Source organism: Haplochromis burtoni, unplaced genomic scaffold, assembly GCF_018398535.1.
Source record: "Haplochromis burtoni strain Fernald_Lab_line unplaced genomic scaffold, NCSU_Asbu1 Contig_29, whole genome shotgun sequence".
Classification (NCBI taxonomy): domain Eukaryota; kingdom Metazoa; phylum Chordata; class Actinopteri; order Cichliformes; family Cichlidae; genus Haplochromis; species Haplochromis burtoni.
This window is the reverse complement of record NW_024582390.1, coordinates 1,448,400-1,460,915: the sequence shown is the minus strand read 5'-3', so window position 1 is coordinate 1,460,915 and position 12,516 is coordinate 1,448,400. Positions and strand designations below refer to the sequence as shown.

The 12,516-nt window shown below is 40.7% G+C and overlaps 2 protein-coding genes across 6 annotated transcripts in view; one reads left to right on the top strand and one right to left on the bottom strand.

The window, feature by feature from the left end:
• Positions 1–3,597, top strand: part of igf2bp2a (insulin-like growth factor 2 mRNA binding protein 2a) — a 58,162-nt gene extending 54,565 nt beyond the window's left edge. For all 5 annotated transcript variants that reach the window (XM_042219181.1, XM_005918272.3, XM_005918271.3 and 2 more), the window contains one exon: positions 876–3,597. In XM_042219181.1, the coding sequence (XP_042075115.1) occupies positions 876–974 (99 nt within the window). In that variant the 3' untranslated portion in view covers positions 975–3,597. The remainder of the gene's footprint in view (positions 1–875) is intronic.
• A 1,056-nt stretch (positions 3,598–4,653) lies between these two features.
• Positions 4,654–12,487, bottom strand: tmem41aa (transmembrane protein 41aa). Its single transcript, XM_005918279.3, has 5 exons — positions 12,195–12,487; positions 10,470–10,620; positions 9,827–9,988; positions 7,842–7,980; positions 4,654–6,898 (listed from the first exon to the last, which is right to left on the bottom strand). Exons 1-5 carry the CDS (start codon positions 12,374–12,376, stop codon positions 6,684–6,686), a joined length of 849 nt encoding a protein of 282 aa, XP_005918341.1. The 5' UTR covers positions 12,377–12,487; the 3' UTR covers positions 4,654–6,683.
• Between the last annotated feature and the right edge of the window lie 29 nt (positions 12,488–12,516).

The following is a 12,516-nucleotide window of genomic DNA, read 5'->3' as shown; positions in this document are numbered from 1 at the left end:
CCTTTTTTTTTTTTTGAGATGCATAAATGTCTGCCTGCTACAATTGAACTAAATGGCAGCCATATTGTGTTGCTCAAAGTGCCTGTAATGGATTAAAAACCTTAAAACTTTTTTCGTGACCCAGTTATTATAAACTTGTGCAGACCTCTGTTATGTAAAAAGGATTTCCTTTCTGCCGAGCCGCCTGCCGTTACTATCACTGTGTAGAAGGCAGCATCCATCTGCCTGTAATGAGAGGCTCATGGTTGTGACAGCAGGAGAGGATGTTAACATTAATATTGCCCCCCTTGGCTGAGCTCTTAGCTGCGCATATCTTTTGCTTGGCAGATGTAGACAGCTGGTAGTACAATTTGTTTTCATTGTAACCAGCTGGACATGAAAGTTTTCTGATGTTGGAGAAATCTAATCAGCCCAAAGCTGAGTGTGCTGCATGTAACTGTTATGTAACTGTCTATATGAGTAACTAGTAATAATAAAATGAAAACAAATGGGTAGCTGTTCACTGGGTTTCACACGTATCACATTTAGTTGGCTCAGTTGGCTGCAGTCAGATTAATGCATCCAAGTGCTTTAAAAATGGTATAAAATTGTATTTTTCTTTTCTTTTTGAGCGCAGTTTAAATCGGCTCATGCATTTTCTGCAATATTAAAATTGACAAACAAGCGGAGACACACACACACACACACACAGTTTTGGATGTTGCTCTGCTCATATCTGTAACGCTTTCTTTCAGATAAAGCTTGCATACTGCATTTACCTAAATGTATCTGTCTACACTTGTATTTTTATTGATGATTGTCCTTTACTTTGTTCATTATTCTTACTTGAACCTGTTATGTTCTGCTGCAGTGTTAATTCCTGATCTCTCCTACAGACTGCACAGAGGAAGATCCGGGAGATCATTCAGCAGGTCAAACAGCAGGAACAGAAGCACCAGCAGGGCGCCGCTGTGTCACCGCACCACTCCAAGTGACCAGCCGGGTGGCTCCAGTGGGCACCAGCCAATGAATGTAGCCCTCCCAAATGAACAGAGACCTATCCAGACTAAGGCCAAGGCCAAGGGGGACATGCAGGGCAGACCAGCAGCACCGGGATCAAAACCAAAGAACTTCGCTAGGGGGGACACAAGTGAGAGCCAAAGGCTGAGGGCATTGTGTGCACTGCCAGCCCTGTGAGAGCAGATAGATTGGGAGAAATCGTACTGAAGCTTAAAAAAAAAAATTAATAAAGAAACAAAAAAGACCAAAAAAAAAAAACCTACAAGAAAGGCGGAAATGGCAGAAAATTTGGGAACTGTTGTCTTCACGGTTTAAAAAAAAACTAGTTTGTCTCCCTGCATAACGTTATCTCTTTAGTTGGACTAACATAGGCCTAAAAAAAGAAAAGGAGAAAATGCAACTCTATTTTAACACGAGCGTGTACGAGGCATTGTGATTGATATTTTGGGTTAGAGCGAGAGCCAGCGACAGCGGACTCCTTCTCTCACGCGTGTTTGAGATATTTAGATTGTGAGATCAAATATCCTTAGCAGTATTAATGCAGTAGAAACGTGTATGGATACACACTGAGAGCATGCTCTGTTATTTTATTCATCAAAATGACAGTAGAGCTTGGTGTTAGTATTTTGCTTGTACCTGAGATTGATTGACTGAGTAATCGATTGATTGACAGCCTCCCCTTGTTTGTTCCCATTTTTAGGCCACTGAAATTTGAAAAGAAAACCCCTATAAGTAAATAAGGTGAATGGTTCTGAGTCTTTGTAACAAGCCTGTGTGTGTGCCAACGCAAAAGATAACGTCCCTTTCAAATATATCTCACCATTCATATCTGATACTAAGCTTATTTTTTTTTAATTTTTCTCTCTTTTCTTCTAATTTCTGCTTCACTTCTCATCACTCTCTCTCATCGGACACCATGTCTTTTCTTTTGTTTTTGTTTGGGTTTTTTCTTTTTTTTTCTTTTTTTTTTTTTTAAAAAAAAATGGGATAAAATTTTTTCCGTAGCTTTTTGATAACCTTGAACTGACTGCCACTTTTGCTCAAGAGAGGTTAAATGCAACTGAGGGATTTTTCTTTTTTTCTTTCTTTTTTTTGTAATCAGTAAAATTCTGTCATGCTGTGCAGTAGACGTCGTCTGTGTTCACGCTCGTCGTCTCCTCTTTAATCAGAGCAAAAACTGACGTCTTAACGAGCGGTGCGCGTTCGCCCGTTAACCGGTCTTCTTCGGACGCGCGCCGCCACACGCTTGGCCTTATGAGGACGTCGCAAGGGCCAGCACAGAATGTGAGCTGAGGGCCCGGTAAAGGAGGGGGACAGGGTTCGGGGCAGGGTTGGGAGGGTTAGGGGGAGGGAGGGTGCAGACCTCTGGTGTGTGGGGTGGCAGCGAGGTTGGATTTTAGGGAGGCGCTGTATGACCTGTGGTACACGACCAGCCGCAGCCGCGTTTGGCTTTAACCCTCTCTTGTCAGGGAGCTTTCTAAAAATGGCATGACAGCTGTGAATGTACAAAATGCAGCCTTTTTAGAAAAAAATACAGATATCACCCCTGCCGTGTCCAGCAGGCCAGGCCAAACGGCACACGACACAGATTGTCATCCTCTTGCTCTCTGTTCTTTTCCCTTTTTTAAAAAAGATTTTTATTAAAAAATTTTATTTTGGCGAGTTGGCCGCCTGCTCTGCGGGCACGCTGGACACGCAGGTCCTGGTGTCCCTTTGTGCTTTACTTTGAAGAACATAGAAGCTTGTTGCCTTATTTTGTCACCTTTCATACATCACCCATCAGCTTCATCTTCCAGACGCAAGGTTATTGCCAATACGCACAGCTTCCTCCGTGTGTGTGTGCGCGTGCGTGCGTGTGTGTGTGTATATATATATAAAAAGAGAGAGTAATATTTATGAATCTATTTTTTCCTATTTTGTCATGAGAGCTATTGATAAGAAACAAAAAGAAGACAAAGTCCTTTTCTTTTTTTCCTCAGTGGGACACTGCCATATTATTTTGAAGGGAAGTGTTTATTTTCTTGAAAAAAAAAACTAAAACAAAAACTAGACTATGAATAATAATATAATGAATAAAAACCTGAAAAAATAGGAAAGCAGTAAAAGTGAACCACCGCGTTAACTTGTGGTCGGGATGTGAACAGTGCGCATGTCAGTATTGTGATCTACCTCAGGCTTCAGGGTACCTCAGTCCAATCTTTCATTTCTCCCTTTTTCCACATTTTTGTATGCCTTGTTAACTAATCATTTTGAGCGTTTTTAATTTTCTTTTTTAATGAAATAAAAAAAGATAAAAGATCTACAGTAATCTCTACTCTCTTCAGGTCCAGCCGACTAGTGAAACTTTGTAAAAGAAAAAATCAACTAAAATAACCGTAGTCAACGTTGTCGGACTGTTTGCCTGGACGCCATACAACCTCTTAATGATACAAAAGAATTTCCAAGTCAGTTTTTTGTTTGTTTTTTTTTTGTTTGCTAGAAAGGAATGAAGAGCAGGATCTAAGGGGTACATACCTGCCCGATGTGGTTCTGAATGTGGATGTTGTGTACTGATTTCACCTTCAAAGAAATTAAAGAGAACGAAAAAAAAAAGAAAAATCAGTTGATAGAAACAGAAACTAACCGACTGTACCTCCTGTTTTTGTTTTTTTTTGTTTGTTTTTCCCAACCGTACCTCCAGGTTTTTTGAGACTTTTAACAACAAACCACGACGTTTATTCACTTGTGGAAAAAAATAACATAAAAAAATTAATTACTTTTGTTTTTGTTTTTTTATAACAACCCAATTTTACCAGCTCTATTTGATAACAGCATCCTCTGGGGTTGATTTGATGAAAACACAAAGCTGCAAAAATACACTGACAGGACTCTTGAACGTGGTGTGAAGCCCTAGTCTTCTGTGTAGAATGTAGAACAACTCTAGTCGTTGAAATGTCACTGTGTACGACAGGATAACTGTATATCTGTAAACATGTACAATAGTCGCACATTAATGCATCGTTTTCTGTCTCTCTATAACACCTACAAGTCTGCGCCTACATTGTGAGAAATGGTGGGAGAAGTTTAGAGCGTCACAGGCTCCCTCAAGCTGACCTCTAAATGGTTTTCTCATCGATCTACCGGTTATTACATTTATTTTTTTTTTGTGCTGTACATTTCAGAATTACCTCTGAATCCAAGGCTGACTTAGTTACAGTTACTAAAACCAGTGTAGGGTAAAGGAATATAATAAATAAATGATGTAGTAAAAGTTAGTTTGTTTTTGGCACTATTTTAGGGATTTTTTTTTTTTCCATCAGATGAGGATCCTTTTTTTTTTTTTTTTTTTTTGGTCCCAGTGAACACAGATTAGCAAAATAAAACATAAAGGTCTATCAAACTCACACAATGCCTGGGGCTGCTTCAGCACGCCTCCACCACAGCCGGTACAGTACCTCATACTGATGATGTTAGCTCGCCAGACCTGATTCAATTACCCTGACCTTACCCACACGAATGCAGTACAGTGCTTCTGTTGGAGCGCTTGACTCCTGCGGTGGGCTGCTTCACTTTAGTAGGGCATGTCTGTTCGCAGTAGCACTGGAAAATTGAATCTTGTCACTTACGGTTTGTCTGACTGGCAGGAGTAGGGTTTTTTTCTTCCTTTTTTTTTTCTTTTTCCTAGAGCAGATTTGAAGTTCTTTTCTAGCATTGCAGAGGACTCCTCAGGCCTCCGCCTCTCTTGTGTTTTTGGCTCTTTACTAGAAGAGCAGGTTTCCCCTCAGCCACAATCTGAGGCAAAACCTGCAAACATCATAGTAACTTTCTTTTTTACTTCCAAGGATTTTGGTGTTTCTAGGTTCAGTAGGGTGTTGCTAGGCATTAATTTCAGTATCAGAAAAAACACACTCGCATCACTAAGGACGCACAGTGCTGTTAGTCATATCGCACAGCGGTTGAATAACTTAGGCTTTATTTCGTTTTCTGTTGATCTGGTTTTCTTGTCAGTTACACTGATTAAATGTAGTCTGGAGCAGTAGCTGGGATTCTTTAATATCCAGTCATGTTAGATCACTACTTGCTGTTAAATTGTGTCCTAGCTAGGATTTTAAACAGATTTTAAGATTGGGATGGGGGAGGTGGGGGGATAAGAAAAAGAAAATGCAAAGTAGATATGAGTGGGCAGAGTAACCAGGTCTGAAAATAAAAGTGCTGGTAAAAGTTGTTCTGCCTATGGGACTGAATATTCAACACCATCCAAATTAACAAAAACAAGTATGGATCAGGTGATGAAGGATCAAGTCTGGTCAGATGTGCAGAACCACAGCAGTGGTCTTTTTTTTTTTTTTGTTTTTTTGTCGTCCTAACTTGTGAACTGAGAAAAATGCAAAGACTTGCATGAGACTATTGCAGGCGATCCAGTATGTACTACACGTCATATAGCACTATACTTCAATTTGTGGTTTTACATCGATCCGACTCTTAACTGCTCTTCACCATTTGGGAGATTCCTTTTGTTTCCTCAGTAGGTCACAAACCCTCACGTCCTACATTTCCCACAGGCCAAAAGGTCCCAAAAACACCTCAAGGTAATTGGTGACTGTGCACTGGACAGACATATGATCCAATGTTACTACATCTCGTGGATCCGTGCCTTTCTGGTAACAGCCATGCTGTTGTTTTGAGTTGTGAGTGAACTGTATTGCTGAGCAACCTGGATCTGAGCAATAAAGAATATTTGAAAGAAAACTTTTCACGTTTTATTATTTCAAAGGTTTTGTTCCTCTCTAATAAAGGTGCTTTCAACACTTACAATCTGACACACCAAAGGTCAGTCACACTGAAAAAAAGCCCGATGTAAGTAAAACCATAAAAAAAAAATCCCTTCATCCACCGAGTGCACTGGAGCTTCTCCTCAGTGATTCTGTTTCATCTTGCACCGTGCACAAGATCACCAAGTATTAAATTTGAAACCCATACATTAAAACAAAATATACAAATCAGAAGAAAGACATTTTACTGCTAAACCAACAAAAAGACTGCAAAGAAAGATTTTTTTCTAGCAGGATTAAAGCTTCCAGTCACCCAAATTAACTGCACATCGGTTTTCAGACAATACCAGAGAACACCTTAACACGTTAAACACGTCCCATATAACAAGCCATTTAATCCGGTCACGCTTCTTTTCCAGAGGTCAAATTCTGGCCTCTAAATGACCCCCCCCCCCCAAAAAAGAAAGATTAACACTGAAACTGCAAGAAGCGATTGTCAAAACAATAAAAAACATAACATACTCGTATAAACCAAAAAGAAAAATCATAAAAGCCCCACAAAACCATCAACAAACATTTACACCATCTCTTTCTGGTGCTCATGGAGGTAGAAGTGTGAGTTCAAAACTCCACAACAGGCACTTTGAACACTTGCTTTCTGAACATGAGTGCAAGAGCAAAATTTCCTTAAAATGCCCCCCGCCCCTTCGTGTCACCACTGTACATTCCTACATCTATAAACATTTACTGCTGTGCCAACATGTGGCACGGAAATATCTGGTACGACATAATTCTCCTCAAATACTCCCACTGTGATTTGTCCAGGTGGCTCTGCAACAGTAAAGCACTTTACACGTGTGTGTGTGTGTTTCATTCGCTCTAGAGGGCAGAAGGCATCAGTATGTTAACAAACAAACTCAGTCCCAGGATGGATCACTGGACCTTCTTATCGAGTCCATTCTGTGACTGGATGCCAAGTTTGAGTCGCTTCTGACTGAAGCGGCGGATGAGGGCACCAGGCAGCAGAGCCATGCAGGCGATGGCCAGCAGCTGCAGGAGCCGCTCCCAGGAGAACAAGTCATCCAGCGATGACACCTCGGATAGCATGACGCCTGTCTGGACGCAGATGAAGTTGTATGGCAGGAGGCCTGAAGAAGCGGACAATAGAGCAAGAACAAATTGTGCTGAAACACGATGGGTAACTTAATTTGCAATGACAGATGCAGCGTTGTGTTGTTGTTGCTTAACCCTGTAAGGCCCAAGAACCCATAATCCTAACCCTATGCTATCACATGAAAACTGTGTTTTTCCCCCCCTTTAAAAAACAGTTACTTGTTTTTACTCTATTACAACTCATGTGGTTATACCGGAGTGTTGGCATATGCCACCATATAAATTCTTAGTGTGCATATCTATGTAGAAACCAGGCTTAAGTCTGTGCTGTGAAGAGGAGTTTAATTAGGTTTTATGCAAGCTGTAGGAGGCCTGGCACGAGCTGGTAAGTAACAACATCACAATCAATCCGATTTTTATTTCGAACATATAAGTAATAATTTTGTTAATACCCTTAAAAACAAAAAAATCCATTTATCAAAATTAGTAAGGAAAAAACAATGTTTTCATGTGTGTGATGGGCGCTGGATACTAAGAGCCCACATGTGGCCGACACTGTTGCCAACATTTATACCTGTTCTGTTCCTTTTCTATTAACGGTATGATTTAACTTTCAACCTCAAAGTCAAAGTCAAAGAGGTTGTTGCTCTCTGTGCAAGTTTAATGACCATGACCAGATCAAAGATGCCTGCAACTCGTTTAAAGACGAGGAAATCAGTCAGTTTAAGTCAGATATGGTTATGATTTTTTATAGGCACAGAATTATCTAAATCTAGAGGTGTATTAATAGATATAGCAGAGTTTTCCAGGAAGCGATAATTCAAAAAGTTAAAGCTAATAAGCTTGGTTTTAGCCTGTCAATAGTGACTGACTATTTTAAAAGCTGAAGCCGATCGTCATCCAGTATTTTGTTTTCAATGTGGAGTGCTAGACGTACCTCACTTAGTGTCACCAAGCAGAAAATCTGTGTGTGCTTACCAATGAAGACTGAGCAGAAAAAGAAGGTGATGGGGATGTTTACAATTGGGGCAGACATATTCAGAAACCAGTTGGGAGTCATGGGAAAGAACCTCAGGAAGAGCAGGAAGAAGAACAAACAGTCCTGGTTTTCCTCCACCTGGAAGATAAGGAGAACAGATCAGAGGGGCTGGAGATATTTACAGAGGCAGGCGATAGGTGTGTCATTGTTCTCGTCCCCTGTTCACATCAACTAGTCACGTGCAAGTTAACTCATCAGCAAAACTATACCAAGAGTCATCTTTTCAAAGCGTTACAGTCAAGTAGTCCTTTTGGTGAATAATAATGCAAATCCAAATCTGGCATAACTCTCAGTATGCCAAACACCCACCAGCTACGAAGAAGCTCATCTTGTCAGTACATATACGTCCGTTAAAGGCCCAGCAGGCCTACCTTATTTTGCCTGTGCGCGTGGGTTATCTCTCTCTCCTGTCCTTGGCACCGCCCTCTGCAGCTGACTCCACTCAGCATTCAACACCAGGGAGTACTTTAGGTCAGGGAGAGCCACTGCTGTGTCAGCATGTGAGCTGTGCATAGGAGCGTGTTTGATCAATTCTCTTCAACTTATTATTTTTGTGACCCACACAGCAAAGCCATGTCTCAGGTTTTACTGCATTTGATCTCTTTCGGTTTAATTATTAAAACTTAAGAGAAAAAAAATTGACTTGATTGATTAAATAGAAGAAAATACATAACATTAAACATGTTAACAACACAAAAGCCATATTAAACGCAGACTACTTTAGGCCCGGAAGTAGGATTCGTCACGTCATCACTTAACAATCGGATAGACGTAGGCTGCCGGGGGATTCCCATGATGCATTGAGTTTTTCCTTTCCAGTCACCTTTCTCACTCACTATTTATTAATAGACCTCTCTGCATTGAATCATATCTGTTATTAACCTCTGTCTCTCTTCCACAGCATGTCTTTTATCCTGTCTTCCTTCTCTCACCCCAACCGGTCGCAGCAGATGGCCGCTCCTCCCTGAGCCTGGTTCTGCTGGAGGTTTCTTCCTGTTAAAAGGGAGTTTTTCCTTCCCACTGTCGCCAAAGTGCTTGCTCATAGGGGGTCATATGATTGTTGGGTTTTTCTCTGTATCTATGAAGCGCCTTGAGGCGACTTTTGTTGTGATTTGGCGCTATAGAAATAAAATTGAATTGAATTAATGTGCAGCTGTCAGAAAGAAACAAAAACAACAACAACACATAAACTCGTGAATTCACAAGATTAATGACTTCCTGCCAGCGTTGTCCTGTTGTCTTTTTTTTTCTTTGAGCCAGCAGTATTGCCTTCAGTGGTTACATATTTCATATTCTTTACAGATCTCCATCACCTGCTCTATCACCAGGTGTCTCTGACTGGAGTAGGTGGGACTCAATCTATTTTATGAGCAAGAAGAGTGATGTAGCAAACACCCCCTTTCACATAAGCACACATACAGCCTGAAGTAGAAAGGCCTTCCTAACAAAGAAAGCTGACATTGTGGTAGCTGTTATCTCTGAAATTTTAGGTTATGGCTGGCTCTGTGTCAAACTTTCTCCTGGGCTTCGTGTGAGAACACAACAATGTCGCTTCTACATATTTGACAGCAGAGTCTGAAATTACACCTGTCAACCATTTCTTCCTTTTCAAGGACAAGAAGTCACTGATTTATCAGATTCTATGTGTAAAAATGAGTATACTGGATTTCTAAAGTGATAATATGATATGGCCAATGTCTTCTTGTAGGAAGTATTATTGTTAATAATAGCTTGACAGGTAAAACCTTTGATTTTTGTAAATAAGATTAAGCGTAGCCCTCTTTACTGTTTATTTACAGCACACACAGCCAAATTAACAGTTGATCTCTGAGAAAACAACTTAATTTTAGTCCACCGGTATTTCAAAAACTTACTATCTTTGTTTCCTTCAGCGTGTTTTGTTTGTGTGACAGCCCAGTCATACCTTTCTCTGCAATGTGGAGACTTTATCTGGGAAGAGGTTCACAATGTAGTGTTTTCCAAAGAATTGGGAGAGGAGGAAGCACATTGTAGAGCCCACAGTTGTGAGCACACAGGCAAGCAGCAGTCCTTGATAGGGTCCAAATATAGCTCCCGCAAGAATGTTCTACACAATGACAAATGGAGACCAAAAGCCCGCGTTAATAGGCATCATCTGACACACAGCTCTGTGGCGTCTCTACATGCGAAAGGAGAGAAATACTTTGTGATCTAACACTGGTGTGAAGCCAGTATTTTGGCAGTTCTGCCCACTCAGATTGTCATTTGCATTATCTGAATATTCTTTTATCCTCCGCATTTATTTAAACAAGAGACACAAGCTGCATACCGCATGCTGCCCAAGTGCCTTTTGAATTTTCCTTCATCTTGCATGCAAATGTAATCTTTTCACACCTACAAGATGTGACACTTTTGGCATATTTTAGCCCATGTGTTCTCGTAATGTATTTAAACATACAAAATGCTTCATTAAAAGGATTTTACATGTGTTTTTAAGACAACCAGCACAAGAAATCTACCAGTTTTGTGCTCATCACAATGCTTGCCTTATCATCCTGGATCCATCTGTACACAGGACATTACCTTACCAGGAATGAGGATCCAGGAATAGCAAAGGACTGCTTGTAGAGATAAGCACTGCAGAAGAGGAGCAGGACATATCCAGTGTGCTCCGTCTTGTAGAACTGCAAGAGTTCAGCGAGTTCCCGGAGCTCCTCCAAGTCTGAAGGGAACTTTAACCTGTGAGAACATTCACATTTAAGTTAGTCATTTCTGTCAGGCCAGTTTCATGTTCACAGAAAGACTGGCAACACAGAAAAAATATCATTGTGATCAAAAATGTTTTAACTTAAAGTTACTTTTAGATTTAAATAGCCAAAAGAGTAACTCATGTGATTGCTGATGGGACTACAAACATGGTTCTATACCTATACTTATCTGCTAAAACTGATACCAAAACAGTCTTTTTACATCACTTAAAAAACTACAGTAAGCTATTTTTTAAAGAAACTGCAATTTTTTCTAACTACCATCTGTTTTACTATTGACAAATCTCACTTCAATCCAAGATAAGTACAAAGAATGAAGAGAGTTTCTTTGAAAAGTTCATTCTTTGTGAGACAGAGTCAAACAGTTAGCATCACACTGTTGCTGCAGATTTTGTCAGCTGCACATCCATGGATTCAAATATCCCATCCCACCACATCCCAGAGGTGCTCTATTAGATTGAGATCTGGTGACTGTGGAGGCCATTTGAGTGCAATGACCTAATTTTCATGTTGAAGAAACCAGATTTAGTGTATCTGACACAGTGCATTATTCTTCTGGAAGAAGACAATGGACACACTGCTGCTATAAAGGAAAGAACATGGTCAACAATGACACTCAGGTAGGCTGTGGTGATAAACAATGGTCAGCTGGTACAAAAGTACCCAGAGGGTGCTGAAAAATCTGCTTTGAATTCCAGCATCAGTTTCCTTTTCCTCTGTAATCTTCTGCCCTGTAGCCCATCTGATTCAGGGCTTGATGTGCTGTGAGAACAAGCCATGTTCACCCAGAGAACTGCCACTCACACAGTGTGATTGGCTGATTATATATTTGTGTTAACAAGCAGTCAAAAAGTGTACCTAATGAGAAAAAGTATTATTTTAGGCTAATGAATGATATGAGGATCCCATTACACCTCTTTCTATGAAGTATCTGAATGACACAAACACCGGAATGAGGTTTCCTCACTCAAAAATGGGACCTCGCTTGAAAACTTGAATGCTCTGCATGTAATTTAGGGTCCTGGCTTGGTGCAACTTTTATATGGGGAAAAATCGTGACTTGGTTTGGGATGACACAGCTTTGAGCGTGTCCTTTTTCATTCATTACCAAAACTACACTTCAGTGGGAAAAAAAAGGTTGAGCCCAGATAAACGCAAAATAATGCAGGAAGAGCTGGACACTGTTAATCTACTGTATTAAAACCAAATTACATTTCTACAGTAAACAACAACACAGCACTTGTCAATTATGACCTGATGACAACCCTCACAAGTTAAAACAGAAGCAAAAACTGGACTTGCTGTTTTAACTTTAGCTTTTCCAAAAGAGGCTTCAGTTAGAGTTAGTTAGCTTTTAGAGTCACTGCTTTTTGAAGGGGGGTTAAAAGCCTGCACATACGCTGCCTGTCTTTTTATGAGCTGCATGCTAACATTAGCTTACTAGTGACCCAACAGGGTCCAATTGAAATAAAGCTAAATTATGCACAGCATATAACAAAGCCCCAAACTATGGGTTACCAGACAGCGGCTAAATATACCAGTCACCTGCTGGGTTCTTCTTCGTCTAAGGAGTCGCCGGGCTGCTGCTGTTGCTCCTCGGACACATGTCCAGCCTCGGCGCTCCGGACAGAACGCTTTCTTGGTCCCGCGGGGAGGTACAAGGACAGGGAATATAGATACAAGCTGGCTGCGGCGACAACCGTAATTAGTCCTACGAGTGAACGCATGTTCCCCTGAGTTTGATAGCCAGAAAAAAGCTTCACGTCCCGGTTGCTGTCAGCGAGAATAGCAACGGCAAGAAGCGGCAACTAACCGCCGCAGTGACGTCACATCCCCATGTCAATAGAACAGTTAAAATATTCAAATT